Source organism: Leopardus geoffroyi, chromosome D1, assembly GCF_018350155.1.
Source record: "Leopardus geoffroyi isolate Oge1 chromosome D1, O.geoffroyi_Oge1_pat1.0, whole genome shotgun sequence".
NCBI lineage: Eukaryota > Metazoa > Chordata > Mammalia > Carnivora > Felidae > Leopardus > Leopardus geoffroyi.
Window position 1 is genome coordinate 11143574 of NC_059329.1, and position 27460 is coordinate 11171033.

General features: G+C 48.8%; 1 protein-coding gene across 13 annotated transcripts in view; it reads left to right on the forward strand.

Annotated features, from left to right (window-relative positions):
- Positions 1-27460, forward strand: part of NCAM1 (neural cell adhesion molecule 1) — a 312873-nt gene that overhangs the window by 274232 nt on the left and 11181 nt on the right. For 3 of the 13 annotated variants that reach the window (XM_045482821.1, XM_045482825.1, XM_045482827.1), the window contains 2 exons: positions 17756-17880; positions 20726-20903. In XM_045482821.1, the coding sequence (XP_045338777.1) occupies positions 17756-17880; positions 20726-20903 (303 nt within the window). Of the gene's footprint in view, positions 1-77; positions 93-4296; positions 4345-5993; positions 6036-9274; positions 9278-17755; positions 17881-20722; positions 20904-23417; positions 25824-27460 lie in introns of those variants that run through there. The other 10 variants (XM_045482829.1, XM_045482831.1, XM_045482832.1 and 7 more) reach the window with 7 other exon arrangements.

The following is a 27460-nucleotide window of genomic DNA, read 5'->3' on the forward strand; positions in this document are numbered from 1 at the left end:
TACATCTTTTTTTTTTCCCCCTTGGGTCTGTCTCTTGTCTTTTCTTATCGTCTGTGTTCCATCCATGGGAAATGCAGACAGCCCTCTTCCACGTAAGTGCCTCTTCATACCTCATTATCTGTTTCTATAGTGTTAACATCTGCTAGTCCTAGTTCTTAATTTAGTTCTGGTCCCTTTTTCGTCCCCTAGGCTGAAGTAGATGATGCTGTCCGGGCCCTAACCACACTGACCTTGGTCTAGTTGTGCTCCTGTTAATGTCTGTAGGTTCCTCCAAGAGGCTAACACTCGTCCTGTTGTAGAGCATGCAATTTCTGTGTCCTTCGAAATTGTGTTGGTTGATTAATTTCTGTGTGTGATGACTCCCCGTGGCAATGCCGCTGCGCACCAAGCTAAGCAAGGTGGGTCTGCGGGCGGTCTCTGAGTAACACGCGAGAGCACCGCCTCACCTCCTGCCAGGATGCCAGAGAAGTGACCGCAGCCACACCAGGGATTCAGAATCCCTTCACAGGGAAAAGCAGCTGAAAGGACTTGTGCTTTTGCTTTGAGGAGATAAAAGACTCGAGCTCGTAGCGCCTCCCCTTTCTGTCTGTGGCAGCTGGGGGGCTCTAGGAGGCCCAAGCAGCAGCCGCGGTTGTAAAGGGTAACATGAGCTTTGGCTCCCAAGTCACAGGTAGGTGCTGCAGGCAGCTGCTGGGGTTAAATCCCCACTTGCAGTCGATTGTGTTCTTTAGAGGGAGGTTATTTGCAGTGTGCATTTCCACATTTCCACGTTTGGAAAAGACTGACCAGCTCCTTAGTATCTTCACTGCCAAGCACATAGGGAGGGGAGTTCTCCGTGGGAAGGACATGTGAGCTGTAAATAGTGAACGTAAGGAGCAAGGGCTACAGAAGCCCGCCCCCTCCACAGTGGCGGGGGCGAGGGCGGGGGCAGGGGTCTGATCTTGGGCTATAGGACGCCCCCAAGCCTCACTCCCGCTGACGCTTGCCCCTTGCTTCCTAGGCTGAGTTCAGTGTTACCCAGAGAGACTCACAGGAAAAGGTATTCGGAAAACTGCACACTCTTTTCATAAAAAGCTCCTAGCTCCTGAAAGGCACTCAGGGAAGCTTATCTTTTTAAAATTTATTCAGAAATATTGCAGCCACAGCAGAAACTAAGTAGCTCAGTGTAGGCGTTCGGAGATTTTCAGCAAGTGCTGAATCCATGATCTCAGCAGACTTGGTTCCTGAATGAACCGGTTCTGAAAAGAGTCAGGATTGGGGATTGGAGTGGTCAGGTTAAGAGTGACAGCTGTCATTTCCCGTTGGCACCCAGGCCCCGAGGAAACTCAGAAGGGGCAGCTCTGAAGGTGAGAGCACTTGCTCCTGGATCTTTACTCTCAGTTTGGGCTTCTATTCTTCTGAATTTTGACCAGTAAATGAATGTGGCTTGGGTACATCATAGACAGGAAGGCTGGGATGAGGCCTCCTTTTGAGTTGCTTACTAGTACTTGGGGTTTGAGTACCGAATCAGAGTAACTGGGTCTCAGAGTTCAAAGCCTGTAAGTGATTTTCATTCATTGCCAGCTCAGCCCTTATAAAGGTAAAGAATTTCTTAAACAGATGCTATGTTTTAAAAGTCAGTGTTTAATTTAAAAAAAGAGAGAGACCTCTAGACCTCATTGTTTGTTATCTGCTAGTAGGAAAGTGGGTAATTAACCCAGATTCCAAGAGGCCCTTTGGAAAATGGTGTGGTCAGCTGTCCATTCCAAGTAGGTCATGAACGATCCAGCAGCAGGCATTGCTAGAGGCATGCAAAGTCAGTTTTCTCGATTATCTAATAAGTTATGGCCTAAAGAATTAAAAAAAAAAAAAAAATCAAACTCCTCTTAGATAAGAAGAGTCGTGGCCCAGCCTTAGCGTTGAGTGCCTTTGTCAAGAACTTGAACTGGATAAGAGGCCGCGTACATGTGAGAACATCATACGCTCACTACAGTTGGTTATTATGGTATTTCCTGTACCCTCATGACCTTCCTAGAGGGGCTGAAGGGAGGGCCTGGCCCCAGGGGTACCCAGACCCATCCTGAAGAAGAATACAGTTGGAAGGGCGACTCCAGCATCTATCACGCCCAAGACAAAACCCACTGACTGACTGCTACTGGCAAGTGAGGGCACGTTTTAGGAAGGACTTCTCTGAGTTCTCCCTCCCTCAGAAGGCACAAAGCTTGTGTGAAATTAGCCACCAGTTTAGCTGCATGCTTACACCAAGCCCAAGAACCAGCAGCGTTGGTTTCTGACACCGGCTCGTCTCGCCTGTTGGCATTGCTTTCCCCTCCTGTAATGTTGGGGTGCACGTGGACAGCCTGAGCCCGTGATGCTGGAGTTAGGCCCTAGGTGCACACTCACCCCAAGGGAGAGAAGGTACCCAGGGTCAACACGCCGTCATGCTGAACAGAGAGAGTCATTGCTGCCAGACACCCTACCCCATCCTCCATCCCCCACCCCCTGGTTAGGATGCAGTAGGTGAAAGCCAGTGCATTTTACATTAGTTTATCTCTTGAAGTTCCTTGAGATGTGCCAATAATGGGGTTGCTCTCCTGGCTCCCTAAGAGACTTACCCACCTTCGGGGGCATGAACATGCCAAAGCCACAGGTAACCTCAGAGAGCTCCTGCTTCTGAGCCGCCATATCAGAAAGCATGGTTCACCTGTTTGAAGATTCCTTTGTGTCCCGTTCGTACATGTGTGTGAAGGTAACGAGGCAGCTGTGACTCCAAACAAGCAAATAGAACTGCAGCCTGGAAAGATGTCCCTGCTTCATGTCTTTTTAGGCCAGATGTCTGCATGTTGTCACGGTGGAAAGCTCACAACCTCCGTTTGCCTTGGGAGGGGCTGCTTCCCTATCAAAGCTGCCGAGGCCCTAACCCGATGATGTGACATTTGAGCGTGCATCCTGTTCTCTGTGATTGAGCCACACGCCTTCAGAATTTCATTGCCTGAATGTTTACCTCTTAATTTGCTTCTGAACTGTGAAGCAAAATAGACCATTTCCTTCAGGGTATACATATTATGAATGAGTCTCTCCTTTGTAAAAGAGGCATCCCGAGATGTGTGTTTTCACAAAATTTTGCCCCCTAGATGGCACATTGCAAGTATAAATTAAACGTATTCTAATATATTGTGTTTAAAACAGATAAAACTCCACCCCTTTTCCAGAATAATATGGACAGGTATGCAAACATTTGAAGCCAAAAAAGTAAAAGAGATACACTTTCACATGAATTAACCAGACCATCAAGTCACCATGAGTTAGTAGGCCATCTTGCTCTGACTCCGGTGACCTTGTACTCATGTGGTTTAATGAGGTGCCTCATCTGGGAGGGAAAAGGAAGACCAAACCATGAGTGCCCAGGCAGTGTTGGAGATACGGTGATGTTTTTTCAGATTTTCATCTAGCTCCCAGAGGGAACTTTGTTTTGTGATTGTTGATGGGACAACCTCAGAATATTTGCCAGCAGAAAACTGGACATCTGTTCAGTGTCCAGGATACCTCAGATGAGCCCTCGCTGATGGTCCTCCAAGCCGCAAGTGGGGTGAGCGTTACTTACCTAGTTCCAGTCTCTTTAGCATCCCCTTTGTCCAAGAGAGAGCGAGAGTAACGCTCACAGCAACATCTGGAGAACCCTTATAGGGTTTTGGAGGACAGTGGTGGTTAGAGTATCATCCAGATGCCAAACAATCCTGGACCTCGCCCAGTAGTAAACTTTGAGTAGGAAGGTCATTTCTGTGTCATTGGGACATTGAGATTAGAGAATGAGGCTCACAGGCTTTGCTCCACGCACACGCCTGGAGTGGAGACATCGGCCTGTACAGGAGCGCATATGGACATCTAGCACGTGAAAAGCCAAAGCCTCCTTTTTTCCACGTTTGCCTTAAGCCGGGCTCCAGATTCCCTCTCCTCCTGACATGTGATCGCATGGAGACGGCTGGTCCTGCTGAACCGGCTGTTTGTTTCAGGCGGGGCTGCAGGCCTCTGCTGCTGCTCCTGGCCCCGTCCCTTACCTGAACCCTGGGGCTTGGCAGAGACACAGGCTTGCGGTCTGAAGTCAGAGAGCCCTGCTCTCCGCTGGCCTGCAGGCCACCTGCCCTCATGCATGGTGTTTTTCCTCCTTGCTTTAACCCGCTTCAGCTCCTGCCACTGACACCCTTGGGTGACTCTTCCATTTTTTTTTTTTTTCATTCAGTATCTGTGCCTCAATGAGCTTTTTTTTCTTCTCTTTTTTCTTTTTTTTTTTCTTTACCTTAATGTTTCTTTCCTCAGCGGCTCCTACTAGCTCCTCCACCCCTGCTCCATTGTCTCATCCCAATAGTGAGTATCATTTTCTTCATCCATCTCTCCGCAGGCTGCTTTTCCACCAGCCACGGTGGGTCTGCGTAATGTTATCTCCTTCACCAGGTGATAATTCAACTCTGTTGGCAAAAAGCAGCACTAGGTTTTAGAGAAGCAAATGAGAAGAGAGGAAGGCACAGAGCGTCCCACATTCGCCCGCCCCCGCCCACACCCCCAGATGGAGAGTAGGCAAGTGACAGGCATTGCTCTGGACTGAAAATCGTGCAGCCAGGCTTCCCCGGGGCTGGTGCAGCCCAGCCAGGCCCTGTCCTCAGGATTCTTCCCAGGCTGGACTCAAGCTGACATTCGGAGAAACCAAAGGAATTTGCCAAGGAAAATATCTGTTCGGCAGGGTCATAAGAAATGCTTTGGGGTGTTGTGTTTTCACCCTTCATTTTAATTGGCACAGTTGGATTCAGACACTGAAATTAGATAGCGAGGCCTGTAGCTTTCGCTTTCTCCATAAATGCATACTTGTCTCGTAAATATTTGTGGGAAAATAAACAGTGTCTGCTCACAGATGTGCCTGGCCGTAGGCGCTCAGGCAAGTTACTTAACCCTTCACAAGTGAGCCTTGTTTTTCTCTTCCATAAAATAGGATGAGTAAATGGCCCTCCTCCCGCACCATCCCCCCCCAAAAAAAACATTGTAGCGCTCACCAAGCTGTGTTTGCCCACCCAGAAGCAGGACTGCCAAACCTGGTTGGCGTCAGGCTTCGTCATTCCTGACTGAGCCTCGCTCATTTATGATCTTGTTTCATTTGGCTGCCCTGTCCTTCTGTTCCCTTGGGGGCTCAGGAGGGAGCTCTGTGCCTCTGACTCGGAGTTTCGAACCCAGCTTTTGGTGTGTGTTGGGGGTTGGTGCGTGGACAGCAAAGGGAGACAGCAGCTGCATGAGGCCCAAGTTGTCATGCCAGCAGGTGCCCGGAGCAGCCGTCGGGGGCAGGCAGGGGGCAGGCACCGCCCACCTGGCTGTATCCTCCCTGGAGTATCAGAAGCTGCTGCACGTTGGGCACAGCCTCAGGAGGCAACTCAAGCCCTCACTCAGAAGCCGCCTGTTGCATCTGTTTGGCTTAGAAACAGCCCCGCCACACCAGGTGGTGACGTCCAGGCAGTGGCTGGAACAGCAGGCGTTCGGGCTTGAGAACCAGAAACAGCCTTGGGTTCAAATCCCATGTCTGCTCCCTCTTTGCACAGCTCCATGACCCTGAATGAGTCACTCAGCCTCCTCAACACCAGCGTTCGTATCTCTCAAATGATAGATTCTACCTGTCTCATAGGTATCTGTGAAAATTCAAGACTAAGTATGAAAAACCCAAGACAACAGTACCCAGCACATAGTAGCTGGAATTTGTGGTCAGAGTAAATGAGAGTAAATGAGTAAATATGTTTTTTCTCGCCACAGGAGAGTGATTTGTCAGCAAGATCTCTGATAATTTTTTTTAAAATCTCTATATTTACACTGATAAATCAGGGAAGGAGGAAATGAGAGAATATCCCCTGCTTTTCTTTATAATAATGTCTATATATGTATATAAACACATTCATATGTTTACTTACGAATATAATTTATATCTCCATTCTCTCCTTCACCTTTCTGTGCCCTGTCTGCCCTTCGTGTTTCCATAGCAACCTGGCCTCTTCCTGCCCTCCCAACCACAGAACCGTCTAGTGAGTATAGAGTTATGGCGGCTCTTGGCCAGATTGCTGCTTGTTGCCGAGCTGACTTCTGGGTCACGGTGCTGCCTGACATTGTCCCTTGTATTAACAGTAATCGTTGTGAATGCATGGAGGCTCTCCGCCTGGTGTGGTTTCCTACGCATGCTGTCTGCGTGGCCAGGAGACCAGGAAGAGCTGGGGTGATTATGTGAAGAACATTCTGCATGAAGAGAGTTTTCCAAATTTCCCTTTGTGTGAAACAACAGAATAGGATTAGGGAAACACCAAGGAGACAAAAGAACAGCATCTCTTCCCCACTTTAGTTGTCCCTCCCCTCTGAAGCGTGGCACACATGCATACACACACACACACGCACGCGCGCGCGCGCGCATGTTGCCAAGACTGAGAACAAGGGAAGGAATAGAGAAAAATAGAGAGGTGGGAGGTGAAGGGGGCAGCAGAGAGGGCAGGAGCTGCTACTTCCTGACAGCATGCCCTGCTTCGTGGCACCTTGAGGCAAGGCAAGGGGTCATGAGGAATGCACAGGGCACAGGGGGGCAGAGGCCTCCTCACAGCACTCCTCCTCAGAGCTAGGAAAATGGTGGCCCCAGGAAGCATAGCCAAGCCCCCTCAAGTTTGTTACCCAGAGTCCAGATCAGAGCTCTGGAATTCATCTGCTGAGGGTACAGTTGGGGCCAGACTTGTGGAAAACATTACACTTCATCACAACTGTGACATGTTCCAAGCTTGCCTTTATAATGCTCTAATGAGGTGAGCTTGTGTGTTAGGCCTTAAGTCCCAAGTCAACAGGATCCCCTGTGTGTGTGTGTTTACAGCGGTTTCCATGGCCATGTGGGGGTTTAGATCCTATATTTCTGAGTGCACAGGAAGAAATAACATGCATCCATTGAGCAATAGCCAGAGAAGGCAGAAAGCATGTATGCAAAATATAGCTCCCACTCGCTCCCGCTCCCGGGGCCAGGTTTTCTGATACATAATTGAACAGAGAAGAAAAGAGTTTCCTGGTTCTGTGTGTTGCATGAAATGGTTCTTTTCTCTGCTGCAGAACATAGCTGAGGGTCTGCTTTCTTGGTGTTCTCTCTGTGTGTGTGCTGCAATGAATTTTAATTCCTGATGCTTTTCAGGTTTCACTTTGTCGGCAGAGCAGAGCAGGGGACATGGAACTGTGCTCGTGCGGGCTTCACTCAGATGATGGGTTGTTTTGGGGGTGGGTTGTTTTTTGTATTTGGGAAAAAGAATGCAATTAATAGCACCCTTTCTTCTTCTAACAGCCGTGTTCCTGGTCTTCCCAGCTTGGTGTGGTGTGTGGACCTGGCATTGTAGGCTATGTAATGCATTTGCACAGCTCGGTCATACTTAAGGTGTCTCACTGTAGATTGATCCTCCCTGGAACCTTGAATCCAGGTTCCAGGATTCAATCCTTGAATCCTTATCCTTAAGGAAGAATTAGGTGTTCTCCCCTGACAGATGTTTACTTTTTAAACATCAGACATTTCTGTCCACAGATAAAATGCCTAGAAAGTGACATCAAAGAGAAGAAAGTGTCTTGTGTGTGTGTGTGTGTGCGCGCGCGCGCGTGCGCCATTGGACTACTGACCTAAATTTAAGTCCCAGTGGATACTGGGATGAAGGAAAGACCGTCACACTTGGGCAGCAGCCTGTATTTGGCATGAGCACATTCCTCAACAATAAGGCAAAAGGTAGCACGTGTGAATACAGTGGAGCTAAGAGCAGAGTAGCTAGATGCGTACAACAATCCATCGATCGTCAGCCAATCAATAGGGATGAAAATAAATAATGTCTCCTGTTTTTGCTATGGAGTGTGTGTGTGTGTGTGTGTGTGTGTGTGTGTGTGTGCTGATCCCTTTATACTTCTGAGTGAACGAAGGTGTCCTAGATAAAATCAAAAGAGAAAGTGATCAGGTGAATATAATCCCCGCAGGATACCCTTGGTTGGAATGTGCCAGAGCCTGTACAGTTTCAGACAGTAGGAAGCACAGCGTCCATCCGCTCAGAGCATCAAGAATATGTAACTGGGCTGAAGCATATTTCTCTTGCGTTATTTTTAAGCAGTGGTCGTGCTCTGGACAGAAAGATCTCTCCGCCTCCCCTCTTTGCCCTTCTCTTAGCTTCAACTGGCATTTCGCTGATCTTCCCCTGGCCTGTGCAAGTGAAGGCAGGAAACCCAAACTGCCTTTGGACAAGGCAGGTCATTCAGTAACAAATTAGAGTATAAATACAACAGATGACAAAAAGGAACGTGGACAAATCCAAACATTTTTTTTAATGATCACAATCAAATCCATACCTTATCAAGTGCAGCCACAAGTCTGGAGAGATAACTGTGTCCACCAATGCCCAAGCACTTGATCAGGGTCAGAGTCTTAGCTCGTGGGGCCAGGGGGTCCGTTTAGTTTCGCTCCTCAGTGTTGATGGAGCCACTGTCTTGACCACCAGAAGGAAACCTCGTCCCTTTGTGCACTGACTAGCCTCTGCCTTCACAGGTGTCTCAACGGGGCTGTCACTGGGAGCTCCGGGATAATGCGGGTAGATGAATTGGAAAGCGAGGAGGGAATCCCCAGGGCTGCCTCCTCTGGCCTGCACCCACTCCCCCTCTCCTCATGCACCAAAGGAAACGGGCAATGGCTTTTCTCAGTGTAACGTAATATTTTGTTCTTACAGGACACACAGTCTGGAGACTTCTCCTGCACGACCCATGTTCTCCTTGATTGCCCTCGTTTTCCAAGGATGCCGAGAGATTTCTGGAATCTGTGAATAATAACTTACTTTTTTTTTTTTTTCCTTCAGCAGTTTCCTGTATTGACTTTGACATCTGGGTCCCGGCAGAAACACCTCCCTATTTCCAAACAAGTTTACATACTCCTTGATGTGGTATTAATATGCAGTGTTGCAGCTGTATCTAATGCTTATTGGTGTCGTTAACCAAATGCTCTTTACGATTTATTATCCTTCTATTTCTGGGCAGTTTTACTGTCCTCCCAATGTTTCCTATATATGCTGCTAATTTAATTTGATTTCTCCTTTTATTTAGTCTGTGATTTTGTTGTTGATTTTTCTCCCTGCCCATTGTTTACATCAGTTTTTAATTTTTTTGTATTTTCCATGTGACCTCCTCCACTTTCCTTTCAACCAATCATGTGCGTGCGTATCATGTGACTTTGTCATGTGGCTTGCATGGTGCTGATGATGTCGTCCACGCTGGTGAACAGAAGGTAAAACTCTTTGTTCTGATTAGGGAAATAAACCTGGGACCACAGCCTGGCACCTAGGGCCCACTCATTTCTTCCCGTCTCAGATTTCCCAAGCGAAGCCATTTGAGAGATTTCCTCTTGTTCTCAGTTCACCTCTAGAACCCATCAATTCTTTGCAGCCTTGACATGACAATTTGATACCGTGGCAGGCTTTGGTTTAACATTTCGCTCCAAGAAACTTGGCCCTATAAACTGCCATCCACAGCAAAACCACATTTACCACCACGCAGTTTGCAAACTTGAATTTTTACCGGAGAGTTCATAAAAATTACTTCCCAGAAAGCGGTTTTTTTCAGTGACCTTTATGACATTGTTGTTTAACTTTATCCAGTAGTTCTGAAAACCACAGCTGCTCTAAAATGAGTCATTTCTGTGAAAATGTGAAATGTATCTGTTTACGACACTGAAATGCTACAGAAATGTATCAATTGCAAAGGTTCTATTTGCTCAAAACCAATGAGAGTGCTTCATAAAATTCATGCAAATTGAGGACTTTCTAAAGGGATAGATTTAAGAATTTGGAATGAAAGCAGTTTGCATTGTTGATGTGTCACTTTTTAAGAGTGACCCTCCCCCCTGGACAGTGGGGGTTAGAAACCAAAGCAAAAGTTGGCACTTAACCATGACTGGAGATCTCTTTGTAATCAAGAAGCACATGATTGACCCTTGCAGCAAAGGAAATAAAATTATAGCCTAATTAAGCGCATAGCCGTGACAAAATAATTAGTTAATATTGTGACTGTCACAACCTTGTGAAAACATTTCTCGTTTACCATAAAGAGAAAAGGAAGCCTCTGCTTGCAGCTTCCCCACTGTAAAATCAAACACCTATTCAAAACCTGCCCTGGGAGTCACATGCATTCTGTTCTCTTCTAACTGAAAATTGTTACGTCACATCACAACCTGAGACACAGAGGCTGCACTGATCACGAAAGCCAGACTAACACGAATAACCGCCCAGTGTGCCCGTGCATGCGAGGGGTCCCTGTCTGGCCTCATGTCTCCAAGGAACTGACTGGGCGACATTCACACAGACAAAACCATCCATAGCTGTTGCATGCATGTTCTCTGTTCCTGGTCTGTCCTCTCATTTTGTGCCCCTGTGCGTGTGAACCCTGTGGATGCTCCCTCTTGCTCATCCTGCACACTGACCACCTCTGAGGACGTCAGCTTTCTGGGTGTGGTCACTGTGCCCATGTTGAGTCCCGTTTACAGCCAGACTCCTGGACGAGGTCTTAGGTTGGAGCCGTCTGTCACTTCCAAAAAGATGTGTGGTATTTAGGCTGTCCGAAACTAAGTGGGTGTGTCCCCAAAGCAGGGGAACATCTGACGTGCTAATGACTTTGACCTGCCTTCAAAAGGCACCCTAATCTGTGAACCTTAGGGTAGGGGATACCGGGAGCCTAAGATTTTCTAAACTCCCGAGTCTCACTCCACATCCTGTGGTTTCATTATTTCTCTGAGGGGGACTGTCTTCTTCTAAAGACTTGAGATGACTGTTCCAAGGGAAAACCCGGATCTTCTCCCTGAGATCTGAAGGGTGAGGTGTTGGGTTGAAACCCATTCGTTTCTTTCTTAAAAACAAGTTTGGTTATTTCTGTGCAGTGCTAGAATTCAGGATGAAGCAGAGCACAACATGAGCAAGGTTGAAACAGATCCACCCCTCTGGACAGAGATCTCTTCCAGACATTTTAAGCAAGGCAAGAAATGTTTGAAGATGTTTCCTGCGGTTGCCCCAGAAATGCACTGTAGCAATGGTCTTGGGTGTCAGTAGAAATGTGGCCACTGATAAAAAAAAAAAAAAAAAAAAATCAGTTAAAGTGCCTGTAGAATTCGAAAGTATGATTACCCCCTTGTCAAACCACATTCCCTTCTGTGACAGACCCTCTCTTACCATTTGCAAAGGGACAGGCGGAGGAGTCATTATTCAGATGAGCAGCAAGCAGCCAGAAATGGCCCTTAATAATACAATTTAAGGGACTGGAGAGGGTCGTAGCAAGTAAAATTCACAGGGGAGAGAAATGAAGCTTCGTGAAAAACAGTGCTTGCCTCCTCTCTCTGAACACTAGCAAGGCTTTCAGGTGAGTGGGGCCTGAGGATGGGTAAGTGAGCAGGTGCATCTCCCAGCAGAGGGGTGTACATCCGACAGTTGATGAAATCCAGTTCCTGTTCCACCACTGCCCCCTCCACACACACGCGCGCACACACACACACACACACACACTGCCTAGGATGCCCTTGACACATGCTGCATGTTGTCTAAATCTCAGGTTCCCGTCCAGTGTTGACTGGGTTCGGCAGCACGGGGTCAGAAGGGAGGTGAAAACAGGCATTGGACGCCATGCCCTTGGCTCCCTTAGTCCTGAACCTGTAGAGCTTTGCAAATAGGGGTTCATGATGGGCAAACTTAGGTACCTGTCCCAGGATCCCAGGAGTGGGCTTGCTGTGGTGAGCCAAGATGCTCCCGTGCCAAGTTGATTTTTAATATCATGGCACCTCGTCGTGGCCGGGCCTCCTTCCTCCAGTGACTCTGTCACCTATGAGGACTCTGTGTAAGTAAACGGGCCTCCCCACCCTCCCCACCGCCAGCATGTGTGTGATGAGAAGCCCCCTGCGCCCCTCTGTCAGTGTGCTGCATGTTTTAGCATGGATCACCCCCCCCCCCCCACCACCCATTCATAATGATCTTCTTTTCTTTAGCTACTGACACTGCCTCTCGTACTAGGACATGCTGATTCTGGTGAACTAAGCTCCTTAACACCCACTCTTCCTTCTTAGATTGAAAACATCACTAACCACCCCTTCCACTCCTTCCTTTATTTATTTATTTATTTTTTTTACAGCTGTGTGTCTGGATTGCCACGGTCTCTGGCAGGTCGACATAGACTTTTCACCAGGGCTCTGCTCTAATTGCCTTTATTCTTAAGGATTCCCCGCACTGGCGGTTACAGGGTAGAGAGCTAGCGTGAAGGGTCTGCAGAGGGGAGGCAGTGACGCGTGTCGGCCCGAATCCTGGGGGCAGAGGCCGGGGGCTCTGCAAAGGGCCCATTTCCCTAGGGCTTCCCAGGAGCTTTGTACTTCTTTATAAGTAACCTAATGTCCGTGAAATCGTGTTGAAGATGTGCACAGACTCCCCTTGGCGGCCTCACAGGCGGGAGCCGAGTTAATTGTTGGAGGTTATTTGGGTCCTAACTTCCTCAGCCTGGATCAGCCCCATAACCACAAGCCATACCTTCGTGGTCCTATTTTCATTTTTAGGATGATGATGAAACAGAGATAATTGATCAGCTAATCTGGTGGTGTTTTCATGACACCCACGAGAAGGGAATTGGTATCTCTGTGGTTCAGTCTGTCAGAGTTCATCTTTTGCTGTTCAGTTCACATCCCTTCCTGCCACTGGCCTCCCCACCCACCCCCAGCTCACACGCTCACGTTCGTAGTTCCTGAGGAGCCCGATTTGAGAGGGATGTGTAGGCCGGATGCCCCCGTGAGCGTGGCCACAGGGCTACGCGTCCTTTCTGTGGAGAGCCAGGGAATTGGCCATGGCTTATACGCACTCCCTGCATCCCTTGGCGTTCCTTGGAGCCGGAGACCAGGATGGCAATGAGTCAGCTGGCACTGGCACAAGCATATTCTTGACAACAAGGAGGAAAGAGCTCAGGAGAAAAGGAGCATTTAATCCCCAGGCCCGATCTGGAGGAGCAATGCTTAGGACAGAATGAAGCCCGTCCAGGGTTGGGTATGTTCGGACTGACAGCCGCTCGCCGGGACTGTCAGAAAGCCCCCTCAGCCAGGCGGGTTGTCACAGGGGGCGTCCCAGAGCGTTTGAGGCTCCAAGGATGAAAGCAGCACAGATCCCGCTAGATTCATTTGTTCGGCAAAGAGCCTGGTCTTAGGAAGGACAATCAGCAGCCTTATAACTACAGATCCTAAGGCCGATCAAACGTCTAACCTCTTGATGTAATTTCGAATGTTCCTGAGTTGGGAAAAATCAAATGGGCTTCATACTTGAACAGCCAAGTCATACATTTCGTACTCTTCTAAACAAATAATAGAAAAGGCACACGTAAGTTTCACATTGCTTGCAGGGTGTAATGGACCACAGGGGAACAGGAGTTAAGATAAACAAAAGTAACAGTATTTTTGATGCCAGACAATCCCGTTTGATGGAAAATGTGATAGATTCTAATGCAAGCCCTATCTCCATCACTGGCTTATACTCAGAGGCCCCAGTGTCTGTGCAGGTCCCTGTGGGAGAGAAAGCAAAGGTCAGGAAAAAAGAATGCAGGTCAGGCCTCTGTCAGGGATGCCATGGGGCACCTCGGCATTTCAGTCAGAAGGTAGACTTCTTGGTACTTGGGCGTCTTTGAGTAAGAAGGAGAAGACTGTTTTCCTTGTAAAATTCACAGATGCTGTCCAGACCCCCTAAGCCTGCTATAATTTCTGTTGTGGAATTCAGGTACCCAGCAGTAGTTTTCTGACCTCTGGACTTGTGCTGACGAGGGGAAGGAATTGAAGCTCAGATTTTAGGGCACAATAGCACACACATTACAAAGAACCTACAATCTGCAAGGCCAGAAATACACACTTCAATTACGATTTCTGGGAGGAATTTATAGGACGAGCCTGCCACATTTCTGACTGTATGTGGTCTCGATGGTACATTCTTCTTTTCTTGCATCCGTGATTTACACTCTTCTAGAAAATACCAGAGTTGCCTAATATTTTATATTTGTTATCGGCAAGGCTTATTTTTAAGGTGATGTTGTTTTGAGTCTTTACGTGAAATATTTCGGGGCAAAATTTGACTCATGGCTGAAGCTAAATTCAGAAGGTGTAATTAACTGCAGGGGTTTTCTTGGAGCAACCTGCCGATTGCTGCTGAATCGCAAACCAACATTTACAAATAATTACGATATTGGTTTTGCTGAAATTACCCATAATGATTTCAATCAGGGCAGCCATTTCAGAAAAGAGTGCACATTGGGACCCTCTAAATAATTTCGTCTCCTAATGTGTTCAGCAAAGCAGTGAACCACCCAAATGCCAAGGCCCCATTTCTTCAGGGTCAGCCCATTCCTCATCAGGTATGGCTAGAGTCTCCTTTTCGCCGACAGCTCAGGAAGCAATTCCTTTAGCCTATTCGTAATCTTGAGAAAAATGGACAGAGAGTGTGCATTTGAAGATGGAGAAGACAATTGTTTAAATATTGCTCTTTCTCCACCTTTATGTGACTACAAGTTGTGTAGAGTTGGTCAGAATCCCTCTGATGTTAGTTGAAGGTCATCTTCCTCTAGAAACACCGTCACAGGAAGGGTTACCTTTCCATACAAGGGCCCCGCCATTTTTAAAAAGAGTTGATCATAACTAGGGTTCTTTTTTTCTTTTGACAAACCGAACTTTGTCTTGTTTACCTTTGAAACTCCAGTGCCTAAGAGATTATCTGGTACCTGGGAGGTAGGTACTCCGTAAACGTTTGTTGAGTAAATCATAGTCGAAGCACTTTAAATGATACATGTAAATATTATATGCCATGCTCTACATTCTGTAAGAAAGAAATACACGTATATCAGAATAACATGGTAGTCGCTCCAATAAAATAGCAATGATAGTGTTCCAACTTTGGTGAATGTTAGAACTGTGTTCTGTGGAATAGTTGTTAGTGGCTTCTTTGTGGTTCCAATCATATTTTTTCTGAAACACATCCAAAGATAAGATTTGACTGCTTTCATCGGGGCTGTTAGTTTCTGCAGGGAATCCTTGGCAAGATATTTGTTCCCATGTCTCTGAAGACAGTTGGGGTCTCTTTGCAAAGATAGGACTTTGGGAAGGATAACTTTTAAAATTGTAAAGAAAAATGGACAACCCTGTGCCTTAGAGATGTGGAATTGCTGATCTGGGGATACATTGCCCCGAAATTGGCAGGACCATCCTTATTTTGCGTCTTTCACAGTGTTTTGAAAATAGCCAAGGTGTTCTTGATAGTTTGTCCTAACACAGTGACTGTCATTGGGTCACAGTGCTGTCAGAGCCAGAGGGGGGCCCCGGAGAATACCTCGTTCGGGGCACGGATTCTGCAAACATGGATACTGAGGCAGTGGCCTGTCCAAGCATTCAGTTTTACAGGGATCCCCACAAACATGAGAGTACCTCTTCTAAGTAGATACGACCCCCCCCCCCACCCACTCCCAAAGCAGGGTCCAGTGTTTTGTGGTCTTGATTCAGCCTTGAAACCCACGCTGCTCAAATCTGGAAGGAAATCATAAGGAAAGTGCAGCCAGAGCAGCCCCAGCAGATTAATCTCCGTTTACCTTCCAAGGAAGCTTTGGGGTAAGGACCGGGTCCTTGCCCCATGACTGTGTTGGAAGGGCCACTGATGCCACTGCCTTCCCTCCTTAAGGCAAATCGACCATCACAGAGTCAGTGTTGCAATTCTGAATACAAAAGTCCTCGTTAATGTCCATCCCCATTCAGTCTGGGGCCGTGAGCTCTCCCAGTCAGCCTGAGTGCAGGACTTGGGAGGCTCACACCTGGAAGTCCCAGGCCAGCCAGAACCAGTCTGTCCCCTGCATTCAGAGAACAGAGCTATCCAGTTCAACTGTGCCTACTCCTGCCATCTGTGACTGTGCATACCTGCCCGGTTCTGAAATATCCTCCACTTTGTTTGAGTTCCTTTCTAGCCCTGGATATTTACAATGATATAAGACACAACTGTTGTCTAAGGCTTAGGATGGTCCAAAAGAATCTGAAAAGCGTACCTGCCTTGACATTATCGAAACCAAATTCCTAAGAATTTTCCAAAGAATAGTTGGGACCAGCAGCTGGATAGCGACATGAAAACAGGACAAGTCTTTGCCTAAAACCTTGCCTAAAACCTTGTCCTTTTTTTCCTGTTTTTTTTTTTTTTTAATTGCTGATGGAGGAACACCAATTACAAGCCTGACTTCCTAAATCACCCCTGACATTAAGGGGATGCACCTTCCCTGTCAGCTTCTGTGTGTCCCCATCACCTAAAGGTGCACAAGGATCACCTTGGGATCTTGTTGAAACGGAATCTGCATGTCTAAGGAGCTGCCACGTGGGGTTCGTGCTACAGGCCCAGGCTGAGCAGCAAGGGCTGGCCAATAGCTTTCCCTGTCTGGTTCCTCCTTGTCTCAAAGTGGGGAGCAGGACACAAGGCCACTGTGAGGTTCCCAGAGTAGCTGAATGAGGAAGGTGGGCTGAATGGCTTTGCCAGCAGCCTTGCCACAAATGGCCAGAGGTATACCTTGGGGTGATGAGGTCCAAAGCCTGGCGACAAACCTTTCTGGGTTCTTTGGTCACATGTCTGTGATTCTGTCTTCCAGTGAACGAGCCAGGACAACCCTCCCAGAAGGTGACTTCTTGTAGGCTCTCCCAATTTTCTGTCTGAGGACATGAAATAGACACAGAGATGTGTGTCTTTGAAGGAAGTGCAGAAATTCCAAATGCATTAAATCTTCATTTTAACTTTTCATACCAGACATTCTCTTACCTCATTACTCCCAGTACACACTAGTGAAACAGTTTCTCTTAAAGAAACTCGGCATCTTATTTACTGAAGAAGCATCCCACCTCTGGTAATTCGTCCGTACCGAGCTCACCTTCCTCCTCTGTCTCGGGTTCATGAGCTGAGTGTATACAACAGGTAGAGACATCGACTTTTTTCTGTTGAGAAATGCTGAAGCCATTTTTTCCCTCTCTCTGCTCACAAACAGAAAGACTTTCATGATTGTTACTTTAAACAAGGTACCAAGGATTATCACTCAGGCAGTTGAGCCGTAAATGCAGGATGCTTACAGGAGACTTGCCCGTGGAAAATTGTGCTTTATTTAATCACACCTGGAAACTTGTCATGTTTTTATATGAATGAGTCTAAGTAATGCAGTTTAACTCATGGAAAGCTGGTCACAAGAATGCAGTGTCATTCCGTCCCCATTAGGGATGGGTCCCCCAGCCCCTTGAGATGAATCACGTATCCAGCGAAGAAACTGGCTGCTGTGAAGAATTATTTTATGGGTGTAGGTTTTCTCCTTTAAACACTTACGCACATCTGCCTGTATTTCAGGCTGTTCCTCAAAATGCATCAGGCTCATCAAAGTTAAATCTGCAGTTGTAAGAACAGCAAAAAGGAAATGCAAGCACCAGTGAGAAACAGTGTTTAAAAAATCCTGTTTCTAGAATGGTCAAAGGACTGTGCTAATAGGGTTTCCCAGAACATTCCCAAAAGTCACTCCCAGTTTGGGGCTAAATCGGAGGTATCTCACTGGAATCTGAAGTTTTATATTTATTGCTTTTTAACCATTTGAATTTCTGAGAAAGCAAGAAAGAGCCCAGCCCCACCCCATCACGCCATCCCATTCTGGGTTGGATTTTCTTCGTGTGGGCGAATATGTCACATGAATTAACTGGCTGTTTCAGGGGAACCCAGTGCACCTAAACTCGAAGGGCAGATGGGAGAGGATGGAAACTCTATTAAGGTGAATCTGATCAAACAGGATGACGGCGGCTCCCCCATCAGGCACTACCTGGTCAAGTACCGAGCGGTGAGTAGCTCCCGTCCCCCTTTTCTACCTGCTTCTGCAGCTGTCACACCCACCTTGTTGGGGCAACAGCATGCACATCCCGGGGGCAAAGGGGGAAGTAGTGCGGGACAGAGTCCTTCTGTGTCTTGCAGGGCTCAGGGGCACTGCTCAGGGTTTTAAATCCCAAGATTGACCTACAGCCATCAGGCCGTGTCTACACGGGGATCATTTCAAAACCTCTGAAATGAATGTGGCGACAGACTCATACCCTGATTGATTTTTCTGCTTCTTGAACATTTCTACAAAGTGATTTTGCAATTACCCAGTAGCTTCTGCATATAATATACTGGTATCTCATAATCAGGATATTTGGTAAACTGTGTATTATGGGCCAGGCGCTGTGATTTTCTCCCCACGAGGACCTGATGAAGCTGTTCTTATGATCTTCTGCCCTTTACAGAGGAAGTACTATATCCATTCAGTAACGGCCTGATCTCTCATGCCTGGGTGGGCAGAGTTTGAATCCAGGTCTGTCTGCAGACCCTGGGCTGTTAGCCCCTGCCCTAGGCTGCCCTACCATCCCAAACTGTGGTATTCCCACCTGCCCCTCACAGCTACCTGAGCTGTTCTAATCCTGCTAACAGTGAGCTTGGCCCTGAACCCTTTCTTCCTGGTTTGCTCACCATCTAAGATTTCTGTCATGCCGCCTGTCATCTCCATCCCCCAAAATGAGAATCACTCTGTGTCTCTGGTTTTAGAATAATACTTGGCCACTGCCAACCAGAGTCAATTGCTGAGAGATTTAGAGGCAGAATCTGAACACTGGGAAGAGTCTCTTGCTAGGATTTCTTACCAGTAAGAGATAACGAACCAGAGAGCAGTTTTCTTTCTTCCAATCGCCCCCAAGAAAGGATTTTTCAAGGAAGTTGACTTACTCCCTCTCTTTTGATCAGCCCCCACTGAAATGATGTGTGAGCTCTTACCTGGTTGGGCCTAATGGAGAGTCATTACAGCAGAGCCCTACCAGGCACACGCCCACCCCCCCCCCCACACACACACACCCCCCTGCCAGCTGCTGGGCAGACTTGTCATTCCACTCAGCCCTTCCGCACTCAATTGTGAAGTCAGGCATGAGCCTGACATCGGATGAAGAGCCTCCTCTAACGTCTCTAAGGCCCAGCCTAGAGACACCCCTGTAAGAGCGACCACTGTGGCTTCCTTGCTGTGGAATAGGATGCCAGGATTGAGTGGTGGCCCAGCACAGCCCGCAGGAAGTGGACAGTGTGTGTCTGGCCCTTGTTATGCTCATGTGGCCCAGACAGATGGGTTCTGGTTTCAGCTTTACCACTTACCAGCATGCCCAGTCTTCCAAAACCTCCATTTCTCCATCTGGAAAATGGGGATAAAATAGTTTCTTACATTATTATACAGATCAGGAATAATATAAACAAAGAGCCTGAAATGTGCCTAACACTTGGAAACCCCCCGTACATGGTAACAACAATAATTACCCTGAAGATGCCGGCTGGGTCTGGAGACACCTCCCTTATGAGGCCACCTGAGATGTCAGTTTTCCAGAAGAGCCACTGTGGCTGTGTCAGGCAGGTCTGTATTAAAAAGACAACGGGGAGTGGCCCCTGGGGGCTCAGTCAGTTGAGCGTCCGACTCTTGATTTTGGCTCAAGTCATGATCTCATGGTGCTGAGATCTAGTCCTGCGTCGGGCTCAGCACTGAGCATGGAGTCTGCTTAAGATCCTCCCTCGCCCTCACCCTCTGCCCCGCCCCACTCATCCGTTCTCTTCCCCCCTCCCCCCCACACACACACACACAAAAATATAGCAGGGACAGAACACCAAGATATGACAGCCTTACCTGCCCTGTGTTCATCTGTCTTGCACTTCAAACACTCAGTGTTTGCTAGATATCATTAACATGTTATTAATATTTTTATATAACACAATATTTGCTTTATATTCTGGTTGCCTCTTTATTATAGAGTTTGCCAAGGAAAGGAGCCTTTCAGAGAATGAGAATACAGACAGCTGAATTTCTTTGTTTTAAACTAAACGCAGGCCACATGGCGATCTATGGCCACGTGAATGTGCAGCCTGACAAAACACTTCAGAGGCTCTTGGTAGAGATCCAGTGAGAAAATTGTGGAAAACCTTTAGTACAGTGCCAGGCAGATAGCAAGTGCTCAATAAATCGTACTTTTTATTTTTTGTTTTTCTTAATGTTTTGTTTATTTTTGAGAGAGAGAGACAGAGTGCCAGCTGGGGAGGGGCAGAGACAGAGGGAGACACAGAATCGGAAGCCGGCTCCAGGCTCTGAGCTGTCAGCACAGACCCTGACTTGGGGCTCAGACCCACAAACTGTGAGATCATGACCTGAGCAGAGATTAGACACTCCACCAACCTTGCCACCCGGGCGCCCCTGATCCTTTTTCTTTTTAATAAAACAAACCGATGCAGTGTTTCTGTGTCCAGGAGGGTGAGTCACACGTACCTGACTGAGCATGAGCAACATCCTGAATCAGACAAGAAGCTTCTTTGTTTCATTACTCTTCCAGGGTATCTGTGTGCATACGCGGAGCACAGCTTGGCAGATGGTCCCTGCGCCACACTGCTATCTGCCGAGGTCTGTGTGTTTGCAGACACGCAAGGGTGACCTCCTGACCTGTGTAATCCTTAGGGTTTTTCAGGCTAGTGAAGAATGCATGCCATGTCCTATCAGTGGTTTTTCTTTTTATTAGTTTGCACCAATAGTTAGTGACTCCCTTGAGTTCTTCCAGTTAGCTGGCCTCACCAGCATTTGTGTCTCAACTTTCCTGGTGTCTCGTGTCCTTCCTGCCGGTTTCTCCCAGAAGCTCTCCTCGGAGTGGAAACCGGAGATCCGGCTCCCATCCGGCAGTGACCACGTCATGCTCAAGTCCCTGGACTGGAATGCTGAATATGAAGTCTACGTGGTGGCTGAGAACCAGCAGGGAAAGTCCAAGGCGGCTCATTTTGTGTTCAGGACCTCGGCCCAGCCCACGGCCATCCCAGGTATGACCGCCTCTGCTCTCTGTGAGTCTCCCGCTTTGAATTAATGCACCAAAGCTGCACCTCCTAATGCGCCTGAACAGCCCCTGACAACTTGCTTGCTTCCAGCCATCCTCATGATCGGTCGCCCATGCAAAGCTTAGTTTTGCTTTGTACCTATCTGTGCAGTGGGTTGAGATGTACTGGACCCCCAGCAAGGCTTGGCCAAGCCTCCTGGGGCAATGGTCCTGTGTCATTCAGCCTTGCAGGACTGATGCTGAGCCAGTCCACGGGACCCCTGAGATGGGAAAAGCCCCACCTCCAGCCAAGCCTTGGAGGCTGGTTGAGTAAGGATCTTGTTTTGAGACCTTATCTACCCTCTGCCATTTCCTACAAGGACCACCCAATTGTTGAAGCGCTTTCTATTTGATGCTTGCTTACTGCACAGTCATGTTCCAGATCTCTTCTCTGTGGGGACCCCAAGAGAAGGAAGAGACGGTGCCCAATTAGTTAAAAAGCTTATCTTCCAAGGACCTCCCAACTGAAACAAAGATTAAATTGAATTACTTGAAACAGAGCAAATGAGGAAAGTAGATGCTTGGAAACCCCATCTGTGAAAGGCAGTCTGCTGGAAACCGTGATGTGAGTGGTTCTCCAAGGAGATGCAGAACTGTTTCTAGGGACCCGGGACCAACCCAAGTGTGGGAATAACGTGGGAGTTCTGCTTGCTGGCCCACCCACCTTGCCGCTGATGGTTAGTCCCCTCACTGACCGAACCCGCAGAGCAGAGAGAGATCTTCAGCACCTCTCTGCTTTCCCAGATCAGCCCAAGGCCGGCCTTAGGCAGGAGAGGTGGGCATAGACCATACAGCTGCAGCCTGTTGAAAAAGGGCCCCATAAACCCTCTGCTGTGTTCAAGCATGGCGGGGAAGATGTTTCGGTCTCCCAGTGGCCTTGGTCTGGCCCCATCATGCCTGTCCTCTCTCCAGTGCTTGCCTGGGTGCTCTGTTCAGTTATCACAACAGCACCTCCCAGCAGGAGGGAGAACAGAAAGGGTACGGCTGCCTGGGACACAGGCGTGCACGTGCGCGAGTCAGTGCCACAACAAAGGCACCAGTGTGTGGTGGCCGACTGTTGTGTGTGCTTGAGTGTGTGTGTCCGATAGACCTGTTGGGGCCTCCAGGGAGTTGACAGGTGGGTCTTAAACCACAGATGAGACACATCGATTGGACCTACCCTCTGCATTCTCAGGGAGGCTCCTTAGTGCAGATGGTCAGTGGTAAAGGCAAGGCATTTGGGTGTGGCTGCAAGAAACGCTCTCACGACTGCTTAATATGATGTCCACACGGGGGTGGCCCTGCCATCCTGTGCCCTCTCTTTCTTTGTGCTCTTTGGTCAGCTTTTCATTGAAATCGACAGTCTGGAATGTATCCAGATCTGCCCAGCCTTTATGGGACACTTAGGAGCTGGGGGGTTGGGGTGGGGAGAAGCTCGAGCAACCCCTTTTCAGCAAGGCGGACTTCTGGTGGCACTTGTTGCCTGGGCTAAGGGACACAGGCAGGTTGCTTGGACGTGCTGTGTCCACATGTTGGGTAGTGCCCACAGCATCAGCTCGTGGGGTTGGAGCAGGTGGGGACACTGTGAGTCAGATACAGAAACAGGAGAAGATGGTGTCCTCCAGGGCCCTGCCCAGTGGAGATGTCCGAGGCGTTAAGGCACCCCATTAACCGGGAGAGGGTCGGAGGGACTGCTCACCTACCGCACGCGTATTAGGAGGAGGTGTCTCTGCGCTTAGTTGGACTTTCGTGGCCGTGGCGTTGGGATCTGCGTATAAAACCTCTGGAGTACAAGGTGTGCGCTCATGGTGGGATTCTGTGGTCAGTGCGGTAGCAGAAGGTGAGGGGTGCAGGTGAGATCGTCTTGAAGAGCGACCGGGTGGGGGCCATGGCGCAGCGGGAAGACGAGTCCCATCTATCGCTGAAAAAGCACAGTTTGCTGCACACAGCGCATCTCTCCCGCTATGCGTAGAAAGCTCTAGAGGCCAGGAGGCTGTGGGTAAGCTCGTTGACTGCCCCTCAGAGGCCTTGCCTTAGTCGAAGGTAACACTCTCCTAATCAAACTCTTGTACTTTACTGTGGAGGCTCTGTTCTCTCACTGTAATTTCATTTGCTCGCTGACCCCTAACCCCCGAATTCACCCTGCTGTGCTGCTTCTGGCCTTGCTGAGCTTTGGAACTGGCCTGACGGGAATAATACTGTACTGAACCCTTCCCTAACCTTTGTCAGTCTAATTTACTAAGTTGAATTAACCTTTGATTCTTGCGTTTTCTGTATTTGACCTAATTTTTTTTTCTTTTTATCTATTTTTTTTTCCTCTGTTTCTGTCTCTACCTTCTCTTTCCTTCTCCCCCCTCCTCCCCTTCCTGCGTCTGTCGTCACACATGTCACGTTGGACGTGCGTCACTGGGACATCCCCACTGCCACATTTGTTTTTAAACAACCACATTCTCTCTGGGCTCCCATTGCTTGGGACCTTCAGCGACCTTGGGAGGCTGCTGTGCGTCCTACACCTTTGTCTCATTGCTTCTCTCTGCAGTGACTCTTCTTTTGCTCTGTTAGGAATTTGAACACAAACACACACAAATTAAATTTGCTTAAATGCCCAGTTCCCATGAGAATGATCAGTTGCCCCCTTTGGAAGAACCTGTCAGGACCGCCACGGCCACGCCACCAAGTGCTCTGTGTGGAAGAGGAAGGTTTGGTGATTGGAAAAAGCTGGACCTCCAGACATTTTACCGTTCGCGGATACTTCCATGCTGCTTCACGAGGAGTTTGCCCCCTTTTTGAATGGCAGTACAAAAATATGTGGGAGCGCTTTTCTTTAAACGCGGTTTTTAGAAGAGCATCATGCTAGTTTTACAGAGAAGTTTCTGCACATCTCTGCTACTTGTTGCATTTTTTTTCTTACCTGAACATGATGTGGCAGAGAAAAATGTCTAAGTACCTCCTAAAACTTGCATCAGAGCGTCCACGTCACCACGTTTTCCCTACCCCATTCCAACCCCGTGCTCCCCCTCTGCCCTTCAAAAAAGCAGTGGGCGCTGCTTGCCTTGACGTGCCCGTGGTCAGGGGGCCAAACCGCTCTGATGCATCTGGGCATTTTGCTGACATGGTGGGCAAAGTAAGTCACCCTGTTGCTCATGCAGTGGAAGAAAATGGATTCGTTAGGCATTTTCCGGGGCTGAACAGATGTTCTGGGGGGCACGGTGGTCCTGGTATTACAACCAGCCCCTTATGCTGGCTCTGCGAACAGGACCAACCTGTGATATGCCCAATACCAGTCAGCTTTGAAAGATGCACGTCTCCCAGTTGGAGTGATAATGGGACTGCCCAGCAGACTAGCACAGACCCTGTCTTGGGAGTTGTGGTCCCACAGTGACCCACCGTGTCGCATAAGCATCAGCCCCCAGGTTAGAAGTATCCACTGCAAGCCCAGCATGGGTCACGCACTCCGCGACCCCGCACATACTCACCAGAGCAGATGGGTGGGGAACAGGCCCCTCCCAGAGTGTCCCCACTGCGAATCACTCAGCCTGTCGTACTTCCCGAATGCCCTGCCCTGACCCCCGCCCATATTGGTCAGTGACTCTAGTGACATTTAGAAAATTCTGGTGAAAGCCAGCTAGTCCTCTCTGCTCTTGAGGGGGCGTCCTCTCCACGTGCCCAGGAGAGAAAGATCAGTGTGTTTGCTAAAGTCTCACATGGAGACCCAGGCGGGTCCTGCTCAGTACCATCCTGTACACGCTTGGGGATGGACCCTCTGCTAAATAAAACCTCCGTCCATTGTGGTCACCTATCATCCTATACATCTCATCTCTAAACATCCCACAGAAGTTTGATTTTTGTTCTTTTTGGTTTATTTTTTAGTTCCATTTGGTTTTTTCTAATGTTTGAAGACTAGTCTTTCCCTTTGGGAATCCAAGGGACCCCGTGGTCTGCAGGGCACGGCTGGTGGTGTTGGTCGGCACAGGCCCGTGTCCCCAGCGCTCACAATTTAGAGGCTCACGCACACACACTCTTCCAGTAGCTCAGGCAGGTAGTGCCTCTTGCCCCGGCCCTGTGCACCCCCAGCCCCATCTTGAACCTCTCTGCCTGGGGTCCCTGACCTGCATTCACACCAGCACAAGAGAAGCAGGCATGGTTCTGAGGCTCAAGGCAGAGCATTGAGGAGAGGCACCCAGGGCCTCTGGGCCCGGTGTAAAAACCCCAGGTCAGTTAGAGCTGCAGGGAGGACGAAGGAAGGAGAGATCCATCGTCACCCAAGTGGCCCGTCACTGTCCTCCTGGCCTCTGGCATGCTGTTGATATCATCTTAGGCAGAAGTCACATGTTCCCCTGGGGGGGGCCCCGACCTGGCCCCAGTCCCGCCCCTAGGGAAGGGACAGTGTCAGTGTTTCTGAAGGGACTCCTCAGAGATCTAGTCCCAAGCGTAGGGAGGCCTGACAGAGCCCTGTCCCCTCAGCACAACCCCTGGCGAGGCGTGCCTCAGCCAAAGGCACTTTGAGGCCACTGCAGCCCCATGGCTTACAATGGGATGCCTTTCAAGAGACAGTGTTAGGGCACATCCACTCGCACTGGACACCGTCCTCAGTGATGGCTGTGGCCCCCAGCCCCACCGGGAATCCCCAAGACAGCGGCCCTTTGAGCCCCCACAGGAGTAAGCACTTGCCCCCTCGCCGGGCTCTCCCAGCCGCTGCGCCCTGCTCAGTGCTGCCCGTGCCCCCCATGCCGCGGGGTTTCTCTGCTCCTTTCTGGAATATTTATATGGCAGGTTTGGATCATGTATGTTACTAATAAGAATGCTAACACTGTTGTGTAGATAATCAGCGAGGCCTTTATGAAGTTTACACCTTTGCATTATTAAAGGAAATAACAGTCCACGTGAACTTACCGGCGTGCTTTGATTTTATTTAATAGCTGTGTGTCCTACCAAGTGGCCAAAGTCCTTTCCCTCCTCCACCTCACATGTACCTGAATAACTCTGATTACCCCAAATTGTACCCCAAACTTGCAGCCTGCTGCATGGAGTTTTAGCAGAGGAGAGGCTTTCCTTTGCCAATGAGGGGCTATGCATTTGGCTCAGCTATCCTGAGAGCTCTTGTGGGTCATTGCCTCCTTGAACTTCCCTAGTCCCCAGCAGACAGGGGGATGAGGGGAAAGTGCCTTTGCAGAACCAGGAGCTGGTCACTTTGGGGTCAGGAATGCATTGTGGGCCATCAGACATACAGTCTCTGTAGCCAGGGCTCCTGATGTCACTGCCCCCATTAAAACCCCATAGCAGAGGCTGCACAGAGTGATCCTGTGATCAACAGAATGCGAGAGAAGGTTCTCATTGGCAAATCCTATTCTGTTTGTAGTCACACTTAGTAGGACTCTTTCCAAACTTAAGACCAGCTATCTGTTTCACAGCAGATACTGGGAGGGAGGAAGCAGACGTGTGAGGGGTTTGCAAGTGACCCTGAACTCCCGCTCAGTGGGAAGGGCACCTGGCTGCACTGAGGTCCCGTGACATAATGACTCAGACCTATCTGGCGTCTGTAAAATGTGAGACCCATCTTCCCATTTTGAGGCATTTAAGAGAGATGTATATAGGTCCCTGTCATGGGGCAGCCAGTTCCCCGGTCAGTGCCAGCCTCTCCCATGCCAGGAACCACAGAAGATGGACAGCCTCACTTTCGCAGCATCACCATTCGGGTGGCTGTGACCCTGGAGGTTATGGAGGAACTGCTCCCACGAAAGTCTGTGCGTGCAGATGTGGGGTGAGGCAGTCACAGGAGGCCAGCGTAAGGTCATGCAAAGACAGACCCCTGGAAGGTTTTAATTTTTCCTTTTTTATACAATGTTACGTAAGGTGTAGGAGATAACCTATGTCCTCCTGGCTCTCCTGAGCTACACAGTTTTGTAACATCCCCCTAGAGGTAATGAATGCTGACTTTCATACCCTCTCATCTATTTCCCGGTGTTTCTCTTACGTACAGCTTCTTTTTGTAAAAGGTGCACACACCCTTTCTCTAGCTTAAGGAGCCTCTTACTTCCTCTGGAAGTCTGTACTCTTAAGTGGTGAACTGGCTGGTCCTTTTTCCTTCAGGGACAGTCTCTGCTCCCTCTCTCCATATATTCAGTACGTCAGTTACGTCAGTATGACCACCTCAGTGGTCAGGGCCACGAGGCGAGACTCCACAGCTCACCCGTGGGCCAGGAGTCATAGAAGCCACTATTATTCACTGTGACCCAGGCACAAGATGGCCTGGAGACAGCGCTCCTCAAACTCTGCTATGTATAAGGATCACCAGGGCCGCTCGGCCATACCCAGATTCCTGAGCATCACCCACAGAGATCCTGATTCACTAGAACTGGGGAGCCCCAGAGTCTAAAGCACCCTAGAAATTCTGCTAAAAGGTGTGTTTATTTTTCACATAAAAACAAAATCCCGAGGACCAGTGAATAAAAATGGGACCCACTGAGTGTTCTAGTCTTCCAAGGGAAAAGTCGTCAGTGCAGAGGACCTGTACCGCGTGCAGGG